General features: G+C 34.5%; 1 protein-coding gene across 1 annotated transcript; it reads right to left on the bottom strand.

Moving 5' to 3' along the window:
* Positions 1-443: 443 nt before the first annotated feature.
* LOC144967453 (vesicle transport protein SFT2A-like) lies at positions 444-16,049 on the bottom strand. The gene is made up of 7 exons (XM_078904727.1): positions 15,855-16,049; positions 9,042-9,128; positions 8,048-8,130; positions 7,282-7,363; positions 6,322-6,357; positions 5,803-5,891; positions 444-4,651 (listed from the first exon to the last, which is right to left on the bottom strand). Exons 1-7 carry the CDS (start codon positions 15,930-15,932, stop codon positions 4,612-4,614), a joined length of 495 nt encoding a protein of 164 aa, XP_078760853.1. The 5' UTR covers positions 15,933-16,049; the 3' UTR covers positions 444-4,611.
* Positions 16,050-21,505: the final 5,456 nt, after the last annotated feature.

The following is a 21,505-nucleotide window of genomic DNA, read 5'->3' as shown; positions in this document are numbered from 1 at the left end:
TGATTTACTAGGAAAAAAATATCATCTCCCAAAACTAACTTTACATTTGACTGTTTCCCTCTCAGCCAGGGTCCGGTCAGTGCCAGGACAAAACCAGGTAATCTCATTCCAAGACAAGACAGAAAGCTAGTTGGAAAACATATAGGGAGATAGAAGACACAGTAAGTACCTCCCTGCCCACCATGGGGGAGTTTTGGCATCACTGCAGTAATATAGTCATCTCCACTGGATGAGTCTATGTAAGCTGTGGGTTTTTATTCTCAAACTAATCTGACATTGTATGTGACTGTACAATTTTCATCACGGAACTGATGCTACTCCGACTTCACCCATTCACATCTTACAACTCATCAATTACATAATATAATCAGTAAATTAGAAATAACATAAAAGAGAAAAGAAGTTTCAAAAATAAAAAATGATTAACAACACAAATCACAATCTTTCAAGCAATGAGAAATTACATTTTTAATTAAGTGCTACCAATTAACTAATAGGAAAAAAAAAAAAAAAAAGACAACTTGAACAGCCTTACGAATGGATATAAAATCAACATTTTATATACTTGATAGAGACAAACAATACAAAGCAAGCTGAACAAAATTGATAGCGAATTCATCAAAAAATTTAATACATTTAATAGATCAACAACAACAAAAATCGACAAGAAATTTCGCACCAAGTTATAACAATGATTTATGGATATTATCATAATAGAATGTAGAAGTAGCAGCCATAGTAATGAGCTGTTATTTCATATGTCAAAGCATTGATAGTATTAGTATGTAGTTAAGTCATTGAACAAACAGTATTCAAAATACCAAAAATAATACGTGTAAAACTAGTCGATTCATATCTGGTCAAGAGGAATGGTCACCTTTCTGGTTGGCTGGAGAAGCAACAACAAATCCCACCAACCTCATCTATTTCCAACCACAGATTGTTATAAGAGCACTAACTCGTTATAGGTACCATTTACTTTTTTAACTCACTCAACCCTACACCTACTATATCCGTAGTTTACCCGGGTTACTTTTACCCCATGACTATTTATTACATTTTTCTGAAACAAATTATAGGCATAGTATCAAAGCTAATGTTTTTAGTTTTTGCTTGTCAATGGTAGTTGAATAAAACTATCTATGTACATGCTCATTATTAATATTAATACATTTTTCCAATTTTTTAAATTTCTAGGATTGAATGAGTTAAGCTCCCAAATGTGACGGTATGATGAAGTTTTACCGTTGTAAATAAGATGTCAACGGCATATCATTTACAGAGATAGAGGAAAGTTTTTCAATATACAAATAGATAACCACGCCTCTAGGACAGTCTTCATAATGTAAACAATGGTAGTGATTTGTTAACATAAGAAACTACACATGTTTTACTATCGATGGCATGTGTCTAAGTAAAATACCCACTGTTCTACCACTTGACCAATAGAACCAACATAGACAACTATATGTATACTTTTTTTTTTTTAACGTTTATAGTTTGATTAAGAAAACCGTGCGATAACTAGTCATGAATCTGGTGGTATAAAAACAATAACAATGATCAGAGAGATCGACTTCATTCACATATTGTTTATAAACAACCAACTATGCTTGTCCTAGCATGTGTGAAGGTGTGTCACAAATTCCATGTTTTGATTGGTCAAAATTCTACTAGTTAATTAGAATCAAGCCACGGGTTTCAGAAAATCAGCCACACATTTAAAAATAACCCCAAATGCAAATGACAAGATACGTCGTCCAGCTTTGGTCCCAGTCCTAAGGCACTTGCACATTCAAAACATAAACGGATAGGAAAATATCTGGAGTAAGAGGTTGGTATGGAAAAATACTTTTGTAGCTGTAAACTGAGAAAAATATGGCATTGGAAAAACAAATCTCACATGAAATCCCTTTGTTCAACACTTAACTGATATGATCTACTGGGGTCATATATGGACGTATAACAACTTGTTGAATCATTCAGAGGCCCCATTTTAGTAAAGTGAATCCATTATTTTTATAAGTAAATGCAACAACACTTGACCGAAAATAAATTATCATAAAAAAGAAAAGTTTACAGTATTGTCAATGTTTTATAAAAAATAGATATTGATTATCGAAATGTAGTGATCTTCTTAATTAAATGATGACAATTTAACTAAGAAAATGTAAGCCATTGTCCATGTTCAGCAATAGTTGAGTCATCATTTCATTCACAACTTGAAGAATTGGGTTTAAAGGATAAACTGAATAAAGAAAATAATACTTCTAAAAATGGGTTAAGCCCCCCCCCCCCCCCCCCAAACTATTCTCCCCTGTGTGAGAAAATCAACATCCAGTATATTCACTATAGCTGAAACTCAAATGTATGAAAAAGATTGAAATACAACAGAAACACAAAACATTAAATAAAAAGACAAAAACAAAAAAGTCAGATACATCATTTAAATATTGCACAAAATATCTAATTATATGTTGTTGATTTATAAAAAAAAAAAAAAATCATAATGAAACCAATGACCTCACACATACCTGAGGGGACTTCGATTTAACCAATGATAAAGTTCACTATAACACACTACACAATACACGTCAAAAGCATAAATATATAATATATACAATCAGCAATGACAATGATGATATTCCTATAGTCAGTCACCAAGTTGTAACAACGTTCACGGCACACACGATATTGGCAATAAGAGTATTTATCCTAGTACACACGATGGTCATCAATAAAACACATACAAAGAGTTATCATCAAGATTTGGATCTGAACATGAGATTTTACCTAAGATTTCTTGATGATAATAAAAACCCACAAACCTAAAAGAAAAATTCACAATCAAAACTAAGAGTATGAGAGAGAAAAAAAAAACAAACCACTAACATGAAATCAACCCCTTAAAATCTAAGCAAATGTAGTTATTATTTCCAATTCCATGAATCTGAAAAGATTTAATAGTCTCTATTGAACATTGTTTCTATTTGATGTAAAAATAATATTTTATGTTTCTATTTGATGTAAAAATAATATTTTATGTTTCTATTTGTTATAAAAATAATATTTTATGTTTCTATTTCTTGTAAAAATAATATTTTATGTTTTATATTATGTTCGCATTGATACTGATGAAATGATTGAGTTTGGAACTAATAAAAGGAGAGTGTTGGCAGTGCTGTGTTAATTGAATTCACACCTTCATAAAATACAGCTTTGACATTTACATCAGACCAGCTATCTATATTTTTTGAATGCCTACAGACACCAAAATTCCCAAACATCTGTGCCAAAAGACCAATTGCATTAAAGAAAAAAAGTAAATAAGTTTTTTTTTAAAACATCGAAAAAGGCAATTGTGAACTAAGTGTCTCAAACATTATATATATAAACAATATAATATGTATTTGACAAAGTGAATATGAAAATGTATCTAATTCAATATTTTATTTTAAATGACGTGAAAGTAAATTTACAAAACAAATATCAAAACCTATTTACCCGGAGATGACTCACATATCTTAAGATAAATTATCAATTACTCCGGTCTTTTTTAAGGGTTTACCAGACTCCTGGTCAATCTTCCGTAAAACAGCAACATAGTCCTGAGCATCCAAGTAGAGGAAAATCAATTTTCCACAATTTGATTTCATCACATACAAAGTAACAGATCACATCTTTTGAAACCCGCTCTCAACAATATTTACAATGAAAAATGATATTTTGACTTGAACAAACCAAGTATTCAATAAAGGCCTCAAACTCGCATCAAAGTAGTAGTAGTAGTAGTAGTAGTAGTAGTAGTAATAGTAGTAGTAGTAGTAGTAGTAGTAGTAGGAGTAGTAGTAGTAGTAGTAGTAGTAGTAGTAGTAGTAGTAGTAGTAGTAGTAGTAGTAGTAGTAGTAGAATTAGAAGTAGTAGTGGTATAGTAGTAGTAAAAGTATAAGTGGTAGAAATTAGAGGAGAAGAAGGAGCAGAAGAAAACCTACTCAAATAAAAACTAAAAATTCCGTTTTTCAAATCCTGTGAACAAATACAACCAAAATATTGAAAAGCACTTAGCAATAAATATCTCTTTTAAAAACTGAGCACAAAATATTAATGGTAATTCTAATATCATATGAAACAATACACACGGTCCACTCTTCAATCATATCACATTTCTTTCAATAAGATTCAATAGTCTGATGTCACGTCTGCCCAGCAACGAGCAGCTTGGTTCTAAACAAAGAAAATCAGTACTTTTTATTCTTCATGCTGGCTAGAACTTTTTCACATGTCGTGTGATCGGAATGTATACAAGTCAAAACATGATCAGATTTATAATGTTTTTCTCCTCTGGATACAGTTTTATGCTCGTCGGAGAAGTATTTCATAAGGGCATCCGCTATTGTTCCGATAATTTAGAACCAGTTACTATGTGTCATTACAAGGGACGTGACGTCACGACTGTTGAAGCCTATTGTCAAGAAAAAAAATCACAACTTTCTAGAAACAAAAATTTGAAAACAAAACAAACCAAGATGGCATGAGAATGATAATGATATACAGTTCATTATTCAAGCTATGACAATAAAATATGGGGTTCCCGATTATTATGATGAGAGATTAGTCAAGGCAGGCGTTGAAACATTTCAGAACAGCATCTCTGAAATGACAAAATAAGAAAGAGATAGTAAATATTTTGTGATTTTGTTTATAAGGCTAAAATGGCGCTTGCGAAATGTTTAGGATATTTCAGTGCCAGTAAAAAGGGAAAAAAATGGGACAGTCAAAACATTCTAAATTTACAATTGAAAGCACACAAGAAAAAGTAAGACAAAGGGGAATGGTTCAAATTAGGGAACAGACAAAGATTCCAAGAGCACACTATCAGTGTACTTAGCTTGAGATCACCTAAAAGTCGCATCCAAACAAAAACACAGGATCCCACTTAGAGGAATACACTCAAATGTTTACAAACCACTATACATTCAAAACAAAAATGTTAAAATACATGATAGAAAGCTGATTTACAAGGGGAAAAAATATCATCTCCATAACTATAACTATTCATCTGACTGTATTACGAATTTTTGGGTCGTGATTAACAATTATATAAAATTTCTAATTCCAATAAACTACTTTAAAACAAAGTTTTGTTGCCAGAGCTAGTGAATAAATGAGTTTAAAGAATTAATTTAATGCATCGAAACACAAATTGGTAATTTTTAAGATTAGTTAAAATAACTACTATGCTATTACTTCTGCAAACTACGAACTTTTCTTGTCCTAATTGACAATAATATACAGATGCTTAATTTTTAATTCAACACACTTTTGAACACCAAGTTTTGTTGCCAGATATAGTATATAAAGGATTTTAAAGCATTAATTTAAACAAAAATTGGTCAATTTTAAGGGTAGACATAATGTCTACTACGTTATTATCCCTGAAAACTACGAATTTTTCCAATTCCTAGCAGGCAGGTCTGGGTTGAGTGGATATTGTATTATATCAGGCCAGCCTACTCTAAAAGTAAAAAATTCGTAGTTTGTAGGCGTTAAAAAATAGAAACTGCTATAGTTAACTTTATAAATCAACAATTTACTTATGCAAGGATTTAATAACACTACAAAATCCTTAAAATGATGTAGTCTGGCATCAACTTTCATTTTCAATAACTTTTAATGACTTAAAGATGCTCAATAAGTTCTGAAATTGGAGCCAAAATTTTGCAATTCTATAAATTTTTCGTAGTAGTTGGCAGGACTGCACAATATAAATGCTAGTTTTTTTGTCTTGTTATTTTTGTTTACCTTGCAAATGGAATGTAGGATAGCGAGTACCACGTCAGGGCTAGAAACTGTAGAATACAGCACAGGATGGTCAAAGGCGCATTCTTGACCTGTAGGAAAAGTCCAATGAAATATTTAAATTTAAAACAAAACGTGTCAAATATGACAACAGTGACTCTCCGTGGCTGGGACTGAAAATCAAGGAACCAGGATCAATGCAATAATAATAATAATAATAATAATAATAATAATAATAATAATAATAATAATAATAATAGTAATAATAATAATAATAATAATAATAATAATAATAATAATAATAACAATGATAATGATGATGATCATGGTTACAATTTATAACAATGTTTTTCTTTGATTGCATGAAGTAAGAAAGTAAAATAAACTTAAACGGTATTTTATAAACACATAAATAAAGTACAATTGTTTAAATTCACAACAAACGCTCTACTACTGAGATCTAGAACTTCAAGATTTTAAAAATGCTGTAGTATAGTGATTAAAGGAAGTGATTATACTTACAGCAAGAGCACACACTAATGTGAGAATCAACATCACCTGGTTGTAGATGAAAAACAAAAGTAAAATATTCCACTCAATGACGATAAGTTAAACCTATGTTTGTTTTTGTTTGTTATTAAGGGTTTTACGCCGTTTGCAACACATTTAGGTCAAATCAGAGCCAGTGAAAAAGGAAGAAAATTGGATAGTAAAAACATTCTAGATATACAATTAAAAGGGCTTAAGGAAAAAAGTAAGACAAAGGGGAAATGGTTGAAATAGGGAACAGATGTGAATTCCAAGAGTACACTGTTAGTGTACTTAATTTGAAATCACTTAAAAGTCTCACCCAGGCACCAGCACAAGATCCCACTAAGGGGAATACATTCAAATTTCTACAAATCATATATTAAAAAAAAAAATAACAGTACACAACAGAGATATGAGTTATAAGGGAAAAAATATCACCTCCCAAAACTATAACTATACATTCGATTGTTTCCCTCCCAGCCAAGAACTCAGGCCAGGGTCAGGATTAAGTAAGTAATCTCATTCCAAGACAAAGACAGAAAGCAAGTTGGAAAACAGATACAGGGGGATAGAAGACACAGCAAAACCTCCCTGCCCACTATGGGAGGTCGGGAACCCCACCCAGAAACCTAATTTTCCTGCATCACAATTTTTCAACTGAAACCTTTTAATCTTTAAAAAAGAAAAAAGAATTAACTCTAAATAAAGGTTTATGTAAAAACAGAAAAAAAAAACCCCAACAACAGTCACAAACCCCCCCCCCCCCCCCCCCCCCCCCCCCCAAAAAAAAATAAAAAAACAAACAAGCAAAAAAGAAGAAAAAAAAAGGAAATAAACAAACAAAAACAAACAGACAAAAACAGACAATGTCCCAGTGACTTAGTCAAATCATTTTTATAATGCACATACACACGCCTTCAAACACGACTAAATAATGCAAGCAATACTTACCAGGACAACGATAGTTGCAATGACTCTTGTTTTGGCAAACATTTTTTTTATCTGGTTACAAGGCCCCATCAAAAAGCAGGTACTGCATATAACAAAATGAAAGACACAGAGGATGAATGAATATATGAAAGATTGTAAACAATTGTATTGCTTCTCAGTATGTCATTGCTTTAAAGAAAACAATATATTCATTATCAAATATATTTGGTCACATAAATAAATCTTTTTTTTAAAAACCCCAACAAATACGGTGCAGCCTCTCTGTAACGTCAACGTCAGGACTGGAAAAAAAATGTCGTTATAGAGGGTATATAGAGTGTGGCTATGTGGTATGACACTCACTTTCGGATTGGAAGGTCCTGGGTTCGAGCCTCGCTCGGCGCATAGTTGAGTCCTTGGAAAAGACTCTTTCCTCACATTCTCTCACTGTACTCAGGTGTAAAATGAGTACCTGGTCATTAACAGGTGTCATGTCTCATCCTACATACTAAGTGTTGCTGTTGGCCAGGGACCCATTGTAAAGCACTTTGAGCATGTTTAGTGGATATTGCGCTATATAAAAGCTCATTTTTTGTTGTTTTTTTTTTTGTTTAAAGGGTTGTCAAAACATTTTTTTTTAAAAAAGGAGGGGGGGGGGGGGGTAGATTCCATTTCCCCTCTGTAGTTTGTCTTTACTTGGAACCGACATGTATGCACGCCCCTTTGTAAGGAAGCACGAATTAAAATAAATATTGATAAAAGTTGTGCAATTCAGTATTCCACTTACCTAGACAGAGACAAAATATTACCCAAGGAATACAAGACACCAAAAAGTATCAGTCCATTTTTCATGAACAAGAGGCAACTCCCCTGAAAATAAAACATGTATAAAACATTAGGTACAGGCTATAAGATACTGATAAAAATATTGAATGCAATGTAACAATAACTTGGGATGCAATCCAGAGTTTTGATAAAATAGAAATGATGCTTAATTATGCCAACAACAACAACAAAAAAATAAAAAGAAGCATTTAAAGAATTATCTTTTTATTGGTCCTTTTGGGGGAGAAACTTGCAACTTTCCCAACAGCTAGACAAAATGCTCAAAAGAAACAGAAACACAGAAACACTTCATTTCTCAATGCATGGCATTTGTGTGTTGTGAAAAATCAAAATCAATTTTCAAAATCCCATGTTATGTGACTGCTTTTATGTTGGGATGAACGAAATGCCAAAAAGGAGATTCCAAGTCAAAACGACAAGAAATGTGAGAGTTTAGACTTTGTTACTTAAAAATAACACCATTTCCACTGTCCTCAATAAAACATCAACTTAATCCAAGTCTTGATTCATTTTTTAGCATATAAACCAACCCTATTAAATATCGTTTTGAAGAACTGTGTACCAAAATATACAGTCATGTGCTGCTATGTGGTATGACACTCGCTTTCGGATCGGAAGGTCATGAGTTCGAACCTTGCACTGAGCATCGCTGAGTCTTTGCAAAAGGCTCTTTTCTCACATTCTCTGACCGTACTCAGGTGTAAAATGAGTACCTGGCCATTAACAACGTTGTCGCTGTCCGAAAAAAAATGTAATATTGCCTAACAAGCGTGATGTCATGTCCTACATGTTAAGTGTTGCTGTAGGCCAGGGACCCCTTGTAAAGCTCTTTGAGCATCTGCAGTGGATATTGCGCTATATAAAAAGCTCAAAATATATATTCTTCCATTTTCATGTAGGAACATCATTAATAAAGGCTTAAGACTCAAACTCACCAAGATGGAAAGCCCTGCTCCCAACACAAAACAAATGATGAAACCTTTGATTCGGGTGGACCAGCTCAGAGTGGTAGCATCGCTGATCTGAAAACAAATGAAACATCAACATATTTAATTCATTACTCTTCTCAGACGAATGTGACAATTTGGGGACCAGGCACTGGTGTAAGAGATAAAGATATGAAAAACTGTGTAAGAAATGTTGCCAGACAAAGATGAGAGAAAAATACAAGAAAAAAAAAAATCAAATTCATAAATTAAGGAGCAGGCACTGAACAAGTGTGTCTGAAAGGTGCCAGACAAAGCAAGAAAGAAAAATACAAAAAAAAAAAAAATCCTAAAATTTCAGTCGACCTTGACTGGGGATCAAACCTCAGACTTTCTTACTACCAGCGTTAATCAGAAGGTCTGAGGTTCGATTCCCCAGTTAAGGTAGACTGATTTTTGGGATGTTTTTGTCTTGTATTTTTCTTTCTTGCTTTGTCTCACACCTTTCATACACACTAGTTCAGTTCTTTAAGAAAAAAAAAACATCAGGCGGATTGTGAGGGATGGTATTTTTCTCTCTGCTTCGTATGGCAATGTTTTATACACATTTTTTCCAGAACAATTGAATGTATAAATCTTTTTTAAAAAGTATGCACTTATTAATCAAACATTACATTGATCACTCAAAGTCACTATCACTTTTCAACAAAAACAAAAACAAAAAAATTTTAATTAAAAGAATGAAACATAAAAATGCTGTCGGCAAATTTGATGACATTTTTCTTTTTTCAAATACATTTATATATGTTAAAAAAAAATAATAATAATAAAAATATGAATGTTTTCAATCAAATAGTCAATGTAACCACTTCCATGAGTAAACATAAGTAAGGAAGTAAATCAGCAGTAAACATTTCAAATACTGGTTACCCTGAATACAGTCTACTGCCTAAATCACAGACCAAACTATATTTTTTAAATGTAAATTTACCCTTATTATGCATAGAGGAGGTATTATGTATTATGCATACATCAAGCGGAGGAGGAGGAGGAGGAGGAGGAGGAGGAGGAGGAGGAGGAGGAGGAGGAGGAGGAGGAGGAGGAGGAGGAGGAGGAGGAGGAAAAAAAAAAAAGAAAAAGAAGAAATTATGTTGATAGAAAATATTTCCAACAAATGTGTATGTATATATATATATATATTATGTTTTGTTGTTGAGAAATATTATTATCAGTCTGTATGCAATATACTGTAAATTTGTGGTTGATTAAAAATGTGTGACAAAAAGAAGAAGAAAATTTTTAAAATCTCAATGTAAAATAATAATTGGCACCTTTTTAATTTTAACCAATCACTTCAACACAGTTTTTAGAGATATTTTTTAAAAATGTTCAAAGAAATAATTTTCCCTCCCAGTTCCATAATTTTTCAAGTTAAAATTAACACCGTATTTGGTATTTAAAACCTACAATAAATTTAACACTATTCAGGAATCAGAGGTCATATAACAGCAAAACTTGCAGCATTATTTTTTTGGACCTGTCACAACTTCTCACTCACAGGCAGAGGCAGAAAACTTTTAGGAGTGTCTAGAAAATCTTTAAAATGGACTTGTCTCAGGTAGGAATCATGTGATTAACTCTTTCAGCGCTGAGGCTATATTCGCATTTCCGTCACAAAATGGCTGACACCTGATTGAGGCAGCATGAGAATGACAAGCTAAGACAAAGCAACATTCGAATTCGGTGCAAAATCTCAATTAAACTACCCCTCGAGGGCCAATTGAATGTTCTGGTGAAAGAAATTATACTATTGGTTCAATTTATAGTACTTTTGTATAAAGTAGGATTGAATTACATTATTATTTTTGCCTTTCAAGACTGGCAGTACTGTGCAACCATTGGCCAGTAGAACAGAATCTGCAATGGCCGCACAGTGCGGAAAAAAATCATAAAAAATATCATCTCGCAAAACTCTAACTTTACATTCGACTGTTTCCTTCCCAGCTAGGATATCCAGCCAGGGTCAAGGCAAAAACAACAAACTCATTCCAAGACAAAGACAGACAGCAAGTTTGAAAACATATAAGGGGATAGAAGACACAGTAAGTACCTCCCTGCCCACTATGGGAGGTCTGAGTTGATGAAGCTTAAAAAATGAAACTCAATATTCTTAAAGAAGACATTGACTTATTTCAAACCTGGTATTATTTCAGAACGAATCAGTTGGGGGAAATTTGAGGTAAAAGTCAAAAATAGTGAGAGTGGGGAAATTTAAAGGGATTTTTTATGCTTTAAAACAAAACTCATTCTTCCCAATCAAGTCATTGATTTTAACTCACATTTTGAAAGTTAACGAATCCTTCAGATGCCAGTAGGCTAATAAAGTACCAGTTTCTACCGCATGAACTGGACAATTCCAATTGTTTCCTACCCTTGGGATATAATGCTAGTCTATCGCAAAGTACTTTCCACCAGACATAACAGATCCAGCTACCCAATCACTTTGTGTGGACAAGGAGGTTAGGAAAAAAAATAAATAAATAAAACTTATATCACCCAGAATCAATCTCAGCTCCTTTGCATATGATGCGAGTGCTCTACCAACTGAGCTATTGGGAGACCCCTTAATTTTTTCTAAGATAAAAAGCACCAGAGTAACCACAAATAATTCCATTTAGATGAGTGGTCACAAATGTAACAGCGCGAGTACACATCTTTGTTAATTTAACTGTATCCACCCAGGACGCATTCTCATTGATTTCCCTCAATATTTTTTCCAGTCAATTACCTTTGGTAAGTTTTTACATGAAACACATGAATCAAGTAACAGAATAATAGAAAAGGGTAAAAAGAAAGCTCTGATTTAAAAAAAAAAAAAAAAGAAAAAAATAGGAGGAAAGGCAAGGTGAGGGGTACGGGATAATGATGGCAAGAATAACAGAGAGATGGTGATGTATGTGAATTTTGTGTTCGTGATTCAGACCAGAATTTAAAAATATAACAAAAGCAACACAAGAGTGTAACTTAAAATTCAGATAAAGTGTGGGGTGGGCACTTGTATCAATAATGATGAGAAAAATAGGGCATGGAGAAGTGTCAGATGAAAACATAGAATGAAAGGTCACGGGGTCAGTGCCAAACTCAGGATCCAACTGTCAGGACACCCTCCGCCTGGCCGGGAGAGAGAGGACAGTGAGCCACTCTCCATACCCTATTTTTCACAAGCGTGTCTTTGAACTAGTGAAAACAAAAATGTCCATGCATTGCCATCAATAAAAGAGAATTTTATCAATAAACCACACAGCACCAGCACATCAGCATTATGAAATAAATGATGTTCAGCTTAAAATGGAGGTGTATTGGGAATCATTATTAAAGTAGTCATGGCAAAAGAAGTAAAGGACTCCATCAAAGATAAAATCAAAAATTAGGTGTATTCATAAAATAAAGGCAAAAAAACCCCCCAAAATAATAATAATTAAAAGGAATCAAACAAACCGACACAAAGAATAATAGTAAAAGTATCAATATTAACTCTTTTGAGTTCACACTCATTGAAAATAGAACAAATTTGTTCAATTTTCCATGCATATAAACTCGAGAGAGTCAAAGTAGGAAACTATGTCAATTATAGGTAAATATATCAACCTATCATATTATATTGGTGTCTTCAGTCAAAAAAAAAAAATTATACTTATGCTGTGGCCTGTGGCTCATCAGTAAGCTGTCTTATTTTGTCTCAAAAGTCAAGCAATGTTAAGTTGTGGTTAGGGAAAATTCTGATCCCATCATTGTGTCCTTGGGTAAGGCGCTTTACATACTCAATTCAAGTGTAAATGACTCATTTAATGAGTCCCTGGCAGTAATGGATATTGTCAGTACAAAAAGGATGCCTAACAGGCAACTGGAGCTTTATTAAATGGAAATGTGGCCCCACATGGCCTGTTGGGGGAATATAAATGAAACATTGTGAAGTGCATTTATCATGGTAATCCGTGGAAATGTGCTATCTAAATAAATGTTCCTGTCTATTTCTATTTTACCTTTTACATTTCATTAGATCCCCAAATATCAATTTCTTACAGATTCAAATGTCAATATAACTATAACACCATATGATGACAATTATTGATTGTAATTTATATTACAAACATCAAATTACCATTTATTTTATTATAATCATATCATTTTAGTTTTAGTAAATTATCTTATTAATATTAGATTACCTTTATTATATTAAACATATATGTATGTGTATGTCTGTGTGTGCGGGCACGTGTTTGTGTGAGGGTATGTTTGTATGTGGATGCCTCTTATAATAAATGAAAAAATGGTATCAAATAAGTGAATAAAATAAGCGGAAATCATAATAACTTTAAAACAAACAAACAAACAAACCAAAAAAAAAAAAATAAATAAAACAAAAGAGCAAAATTGAAGAGGGAAAATGAGAAAACAAAAACATTATAATGGAAACACCCCGCAAACCACAAAACAAAAATAAAATTCCTCAAAATATAAATAAACCAAGTGAACTAAACAGGTATTGCCCATTACCCACTTCTTGATATAACTGGTAATCCAGATAAAACAAAGGAAATGATATAAAGTGTTAGTAGACAGTCAAAATGAATAGGAAAATAATAATTATAAAAATGAAAATAAAAATAATATTAATAATAATAATAATAATAATAATAATAATAATAATAATAATAATAATAATAATGATAAAAATTATTAAAATAATAGTACATTTATAGAACGCTTTATGTCGAAAATTATAAATAAAAAGTCATTCATCCACCAGTAATTTTTAAACAAAATCAGTTTAGATGCCATGTTTAGAGAAATACAATGGTATTGAGAAAGAAGCTCCCTATAGAAAATGATGCAACTTTTCAATATTCGGAAAATAATCAGAAACCAATAAAGCCACAACGTTGGTTGAAAAGAACAAGAATGTGATGTGTTAGAGCTAACGAGATTTGGGCTCCGTCTGCATTTGAAGCAAAATATACGACTCAAATTCTATAAATCATGTCAAAATGAAATATGGCACTAAATCAAAATAGTGTGTTAGGACTTTCAAATGTTATTCTATCTTACTGAGGGTAAATTGGTTATTATTTTCGGTCTAAAAACTACACAATTTTAAAATTTCAAGTTGGCAGGTATGGGAATGTGTCCTCAGGGAAAACTAAACCACCAGGGCCATGTTCAGATGAAATCTTAACTTTTTTTTAAATCACAAGACGTCCCTCCAATATTGAATGTGTTGGTTCATGAACAAAAATGTCCTCTTTCAAAAAATCACAATGAAAATATTTTGACGTGGGGATGAGAATTGTTCCTATTCCATTCTGCTCCCTTCATTCTTATAAAAATAATGTCAATCAAACACCTAAAAAGTGAAATGAGGTATTGATTGTCTTGTGTGATCATTTATATATTCAGCGGGACATAATTTCTCATTGATTTTTTCATCGGGTACAACGGTGCAACCAGTGATAAATTTTAGATTGGACATGTAAGTTGATAAACTTAGAAAATGTCATTAAATGACATGGGAACAGGAACTAAATTCATGATAAAGACAGTGTTGTCATATATGACATAAATTGTTATGCTCATATAATTTATTGACAAGGGTTGATTTATTATTCGTTTTCGTTATGGGGGGGAGGAGCTGGTAAGAAGAGTTGAAGTTGAAGGGGTTAAGGTCTGTATAAAACAGTATAGGAAAAAAAAATAAAAAATAGAAAAGCAGTCTAAGATATTTTAAAATCATTTCATAAACTAAATTCATTGAACATGATCTGTCTGATTACTTTATAAAGCAAATAAGGTGTTTACCAAACAAATAATATCTATAATTAATTGTAGAGATGAAATTTAAGTGAACCTTTGGACTTTTGACTCTTGATAAACTGTTAATGAAATGTTTCATTGAACATTTTCTATGAGCATGTGTGAGAGATTGTGAGTAAAGAACATTTTCCAAGAAATCAACTTGGCACCGCCAAAACGGGACTTGTTTAGGCTTAGAGACCTACCAGTCCGAAGAAGACAGTCATACCACAAGATCAGAAAGTTACATATTTAAATTTATGTCCATTTTTCTAGCTTCCTGACCACTCTGCACTTAGACTTAGAAGGCAAAAATCAATGTGTTAGTGTAACAAAATTGAAAGAGGAATTTTTTTCTTTTATAAAGTAAAATTGTAAAATAAAGAACCCCCCCCCCCCCCAAAAAAAAAAATAAATATATATATAGAGTATTATAAACAAATCAATTTGGCAAAAACATTGTAAGATTTTGAAAAAAAAAAATCTTGATTACGATTAAGTAAGGCAGGCTAAGGCTAAGGCTACGTGGAAAACTAAAACTAAAACCCTTCCTCGTATTGTTTTTTCATTCAGCACATCAAGCATTGGTTCCCCCCCCCCCTCCCTCTCTCACTCTCTCTCTCTCTCTCTGCTCTGCTCTAACTTGTAGCTTAATGATTCGATCTAGATATCTACGCGGATATAAAAACCGGTCTCATGAGTCTCAGTCTCACTGGTGAGTGAGTGAGTGTGTCTAAATCTATAGTGCCTAGAGCCTAGAGAAGTAGAAGAGAAACTTCATTAATCATTTGTAGTACAGATCCTCATCAAAGGAAACTAAAATTTAATGTATTTTAACTTAATGATAACAAGAACAGTCAATCGGCCATGAAGAGTGGTCATAACTGGGTCTTGGTAGAGTCAACTTTAACGACTTAATTTTAATAAATAGCAACTTCATAATTTAACTTTGCTAATCTAATTTTAATATACCTGTGTGACAATTCCAGTGTCCTCCTCCTCATCATCTCTGCTTAAAGCTTTTCTTAATTTATCCATACTATTGTACATACGATGAGCAGCTGTGCAATACAGCCCCTGTCTTATTCACAATCTTATGATTAGTAATTTGAGTCGTTAGTTGTATTGTGTCAACACTTGACGCCTATTTCAATGAACCGGAAGAATTCATATCCATTGATTGAGGTGTAAAAGTGATGGCTAACCGGTTCTCTCATTTTATTGTATTAGATTAGACCATAGACTAAGTCAATGGATTAGACACACTATATTCGACTGTCGTATGTTGCATTATCACAGTAAATATAAAAATTTGTTAATTTGTTAGTGTGTATTAGCTGTGTTTGATACTCACGGGTAAGTAGTATCGATTTAAGAATTTTGGAAAAAAAATATCTTCAAGTGGGATTCCCTTACAGCTCGGTTTATTGATGGAAAATCAGTGAGACTAATAATACCTATACTATGACTATGACTATGTATCCATCTAAATCAAACTAACAGTAAAAAGCCCAAAACAATGTGATTGCCAACCGGATATAACGTACCAACAGACAAAACTATATGTATGTAACTTTGGACTTTTAAAGTCTGATTATGGAGAGGCTTCGTATGGGAACAAAACAGACGATGGACATTTCGGGTACAAAACCTTCGTCAGCACAACAATACACAAATTAACGTGGAAAACAAATGAAATAGAATGCAAAATAACTTGTATCGTCTGTACTCAATGGTGGTTGCAGTATGAATGAAACGTTAGCGTGACGTGGGTAGTGGGTAGGGTGCCCCAGGCACCGACTAGGAGGTCCTGTATTCTCTATGGCCCCAGGGGAGTGGTCCGATTGATAAGAAAAGGTCAGCGGTGATGGAACAGAACGTACCAGAAAATAATGGAAGATAAAAGACATATTAGTAGTAGTGGTAGTGATAGTAGTAGTAGTAGTAGTAGTAGTAGTAGTAGTAGTAGTAGTAGTAGTAGTAGTAGTAGTAGTAGTAGCAGTAGTAGTAGTAGTAGTAGTAGTAGCAGTAGTAGTTAGTAGTAGTAGTATTAGTAGTAGTAGTAGTAGTAGTAGTAGTAGTAGTAGTAGTAGTAGTAGTAGTAGTAGTAGTTAGTAGTAGTAGTAGTAGTAGTAGTAGTAGTAGTAGTAGTAGTAGTAGTAGTAGTAGCAGTAGGTAGTAGTGTAGCGTAGTTGTAGTAGTAGTTAAAGTAGTAGTAGTAGTAGTAGTAGTAGTAGTAGTAGTAGTAGTAGTAGTAGTAGTAGTAGTAGTAGTAGAAAGCTGTAGTGGAACAGTAGGGGGCGGTGGAGGGGGCGAGGTGAAAAAGTCACGGCGGAGGCATGCTTGAGGCATCGTACTAATCATAATCATACACTTTACAAAGCCATCGGGTTATTCATACATTTATGTAATGAACATTACCGCGCATGCTTGAATAATGTCAAAACCAGTAAATTAGATGTTCTCTTTCCAAGCAGAATTACACATCTTGACGATAACCTCCCTTCTCATTCGGCAACCGTCCCATCGGTGGATTTACCCATTGGACCTTCCTCTGGCCCCACTATTCTTAATGGCCCCTGTAATGATTGACTTTTATTTATACTTTATATTATTTATTATTTTTGTGTGAATGATCAAAGGAAGATAACCATTACATGTTTTCATTGAGTTAGTTTGTCATGAATTATATCCCCTTATTAGACCCTATTCTTTTATGTTAATAATATGTTACCTATATTATTGTTAGTACATTGCCCTTGTCATTTATAGTTGTTTCCCTTTTTGGGTATAAAAGGAAATGTTTTTAAAATAAAGTCCTCTCTAATGTGCTAACCTCCAAAGAGACTTCATGTCATTTTTTTATCCGGCTATTTATGGAGCACATGACAGCCCCCATAACCAGCCAGTCACCATTGGTGTGGGTGTCCCTACAACAGCCGGCGATCAGTCTGGAAGCGATCAATTCACCCCACCCACCAGCGAACCCACCCACGTGATGGGTAATATTGGAGCTACCCCCCCCCCCTACACACACACCCCCAGTAGGAACCACAATAACCACCTGCTGGTGGTTTGTGTCCCCCCGACCATCCAGTTGAGCAGTGCAGAGGAATCGGTCTTAAGGAAAGGTCTCAAGTTCATCCCACTGCGAAGAACGTCCGACCAGTCCCACGTTGAGTCGGATGTATGTCACTTCATGCGTATTTTACGCTTGAAGTATCACTTCAAAGACGATGAACATGACCATGACTATAACCGTGACCTTGAGGATCCGTTAGTCGCTTTCTCACGACGTAAAAGAAACTGGACTCCTAGTCCTGGCAAGTCCCCAACACTCGACAGGCACTACAACCCACACCTATCAAGGGGTCTAACCTCACCCGTCTTGATGGGCTGCCGTACGATCACTTAGATCACATCGAGACATGGTGATCAAAGCGGCTGATAAAGGAGGGGCCGTAGTTGTTTGGGACGCTGGGCTCTATAGAGCTGAGGGCCACAGGCAATTGAGTGACCAGGTGATTTATGAGAAAGTGGCTTCGGACCCAACACTTGCTAACAACACCAGAGTCCACCAGACAATCCAATCTTTGGTATCTCAGGGAGAATTACCTAGTAGAGCAGAGGTCCTTAAACACGACCCCAGCGACCTAGGTAATCCATGTTTATACATGCTCCCCAAGATACACAAGATCCGGGAATTGTCTGACGCGCCACCTGGAAGGCCGATTGTGTCGACTATCTCGTGCCCCACTGAGAAGGTATCGCAGTTCCTCGATGCGGTATTTCAGCGTATAGTTCCTACCCTGCCATCGTATATCAAGGATACTAACCATGCTCTTGGTGTCCTTGATGAAAATCGATTCCAGGATGAACGTCCACGGCTAATTTTCACCATGGATGTGAAGGCACTGTACACATCCATACCGCATCCTGACGAACTGCGTGCCATCAGGCATTTTGTCGATCGCCGTCCCTTGCCAGCCATCTCCAGCAACAGCATTGTGTGGCTCACTGAACTTGTGCTCACACTCAACACTTTTGAGTTAAATGATGTATTCTCCCATCAGATCTTATAAGTATTGCACCAAAAAGCAGCATTCCAAAGAGAAAATTATGCTCAATATACATCTTATATTTTGTATCTATCGTTCCAGTTTATTTGTTCTCCCAGGCCTTCCAATTTATAACTAGCCAATGACAATCAGAGTATATTGAGTGATATCATAGTCGTCCATAATTAGTTTATTGTGTATAATTTTGGTGGTAGTGAAAAGACATCCAATGCAATGTCAGTACAATAGGTCACTTATGACTTTCTGTGGTCCTATCCATCAGCATTAAAAGTAGAAGTGTTGACAATAGACGGTCCAGTCTCACTCCAGTGGTGACATGAAATTAAGGAAATGTTTTCCTTGATGGATGGCCTGGCAGGAGAATTCTTTGTGCAGCATTCTAAATATGTCAACTATTTCTTTGGAATTCCATCCATAAGGCTGGAGAATGTTCTAGATTGTCATTAGTATTGTTATTATTATTGTTATTGTTGATACTGTTATTCAGACTTGTAAATCCTCCCACTTTAATCAGAATTCCGATCACCATGTTTGGTCAACAATCCATCCACCAACTTTCTTCCAATGTTATGAATAGCTTAAAAATCAATCGTCTATGTTAGTTATACTTACAATACAAACATATTTAACTCTTTCATTGGGGATAAATGTATCACTTCAATAGATGTCGAAGTTATTGTTTTGTGTAGGTAAGAATACTCTTATCTATTTGTATAGATAACAACGATGTTGACAGCTGTGACAAGTTTTTGAATGATGGACTTCATGAAGACATCCGAATTGAAATTGACGCGAATGAAACTACAGACAGTTGTGTGGTATGGCGAGAGCCTGGTACTGATTTCCAGAACAATCATGGAACAAATGTGGAACATCTTTCCACAAATCACAATAGATCATTTACTCCGAATTCACATTTACAAAACACATCAGAACTCATACAGGAGAAAGGCCATTTAAATGTGTCATCTGTGGAAAGACATTTACTCACGATTCAGATTTACAAAAACACACCAGAACTCACACAGGAGAAAAACCATATAAATGTGTAACTTGTAAAAAAAGCATTTATTCAGAATTCAGATTTACAATGTCACATCAAAACTCATAAAGGAGAGAAACCATATAAATGTGTGACTTGTGGAAAGGCATTTACTGAGAATTCAGGTTTACAAGGTCACATCAGAACTCGCACAGGAGAAAAACCGTACAAATGTGCGACTTGTGAAAAGGATTTACTCGGAATAAATATTTACAAGAACACAATAGAACTCATACAGATGAAAAGCCATATGAATGTCTGACCCATGGAAAGGCATTTACCACGAATCCACATTTACAAAAAATGAAATGAGACTGAGAAAGAAAATGTACAATATTGTGCTCAAACTGCCCGGCTAAGCATATCAAATTTTAGAATCAGTCTCTTCGTAAATGAAAGATTGGCCCCTAAAAAATTGTTTTCTTTTAGGAACTGTGTTTTCCGTCCACCAGTGGACTGAATATACAGCTGTGTTTTCATTCCACCGGGAAGAGATTATACGGGCTAAACTGTTTGACCGAGCGCGAGAAGGCGAGGTGGCCGGCTGTTTTAGCACAGCGTAACTGTAACAGGGGTGGGGCGAGTTAGGGGTTCGAGTTCCTTTCTAGGCATAATATTTTCTTTCTTTTATTAAAAAAAAAATTGTACTCCATGGAAAAAAAAATTCTTAATTTTCAACTTCAACACGTTGACACAATTCCTGGTGACTCGAGAAGTTTTATTGACTTTTAACATTTTTTATTTATTTACTTTTACTCACTTTTAAGATTATTATTTTAATTTAGAACACAGTGAGACGTTAAAATTTATTGCCTTGAGCGTTTCTTGTACGGAACAATATGAGTCCGGAAAAAAAACGAAACAAAAACGAACAAACAAAACAAAAACCAACGAAAAAAAAAGAGAACAGATTTATAGTTATAGGGTCTTGAATATGTTTAAGGGAGCGTCAGAGAGAGAGAGAGAGAGAGATAGAGATAGATAGATAGAGAGAGAGAGAGAGAGAGAGAGAGGGGTGGGGGGGGGGGGGGGGTTAAGGACTGCTTTGTAGCTACTTGTACTCGCAATTTATTTTTTCTTCTGAGGCACAGCCGTGCTCAAGGCCAGTGATCGATGTGAAAAGTGACCAAATAGAACCTTACCTGGGCAAATAATACTAAAACTCTATCTCCTTGGAAAACTCATCGGTTTTGATACTCACAAAAATTCTAACGGACTAGGAAAAATAGATATAAATGTTAAGGAAGACGACTCTACATTCTTTTAAGAACTCAATTTTAGGGCTAGTAGAAAGGAAGAAATGGGATACCAGTCAAAAAATTCTAGTTTTACAAGACATGATAGACAATGAACAATAGACTAACTAGCCCTACAAGACAAGGGACAATGAATAATTTTGAAAGAAAAGGATACTGGAAGAAGACTAAAGTCAAGACTGCCCGGGGGGGGGGGGGGGGGGGGGGGCAGGGGGAGTCCTGAGACCTTGAGGCACAGCCGTGCTC

This window comes from Berghia stephanieae, chromosome 3, assembly GCF_034508935.2.
Source record: "Berghia stephanieae isolate SIO BIC M18660-M18661 chromosome 3, UCSD_Bste_1.3, whole genome shotgun sequence".
Lineage (NCBI taxonomy): Eukaryota > Metazoa > Mollusca > Gastropoda > Nudibranchia > Aeolidiidae > Berghia > Berghia stephanieae.
The sequence above is the reverse complement of the archived record's forward strand: the minus strand, read 5'-3'. Positions and strand labels throughout refer to the sequence as shown.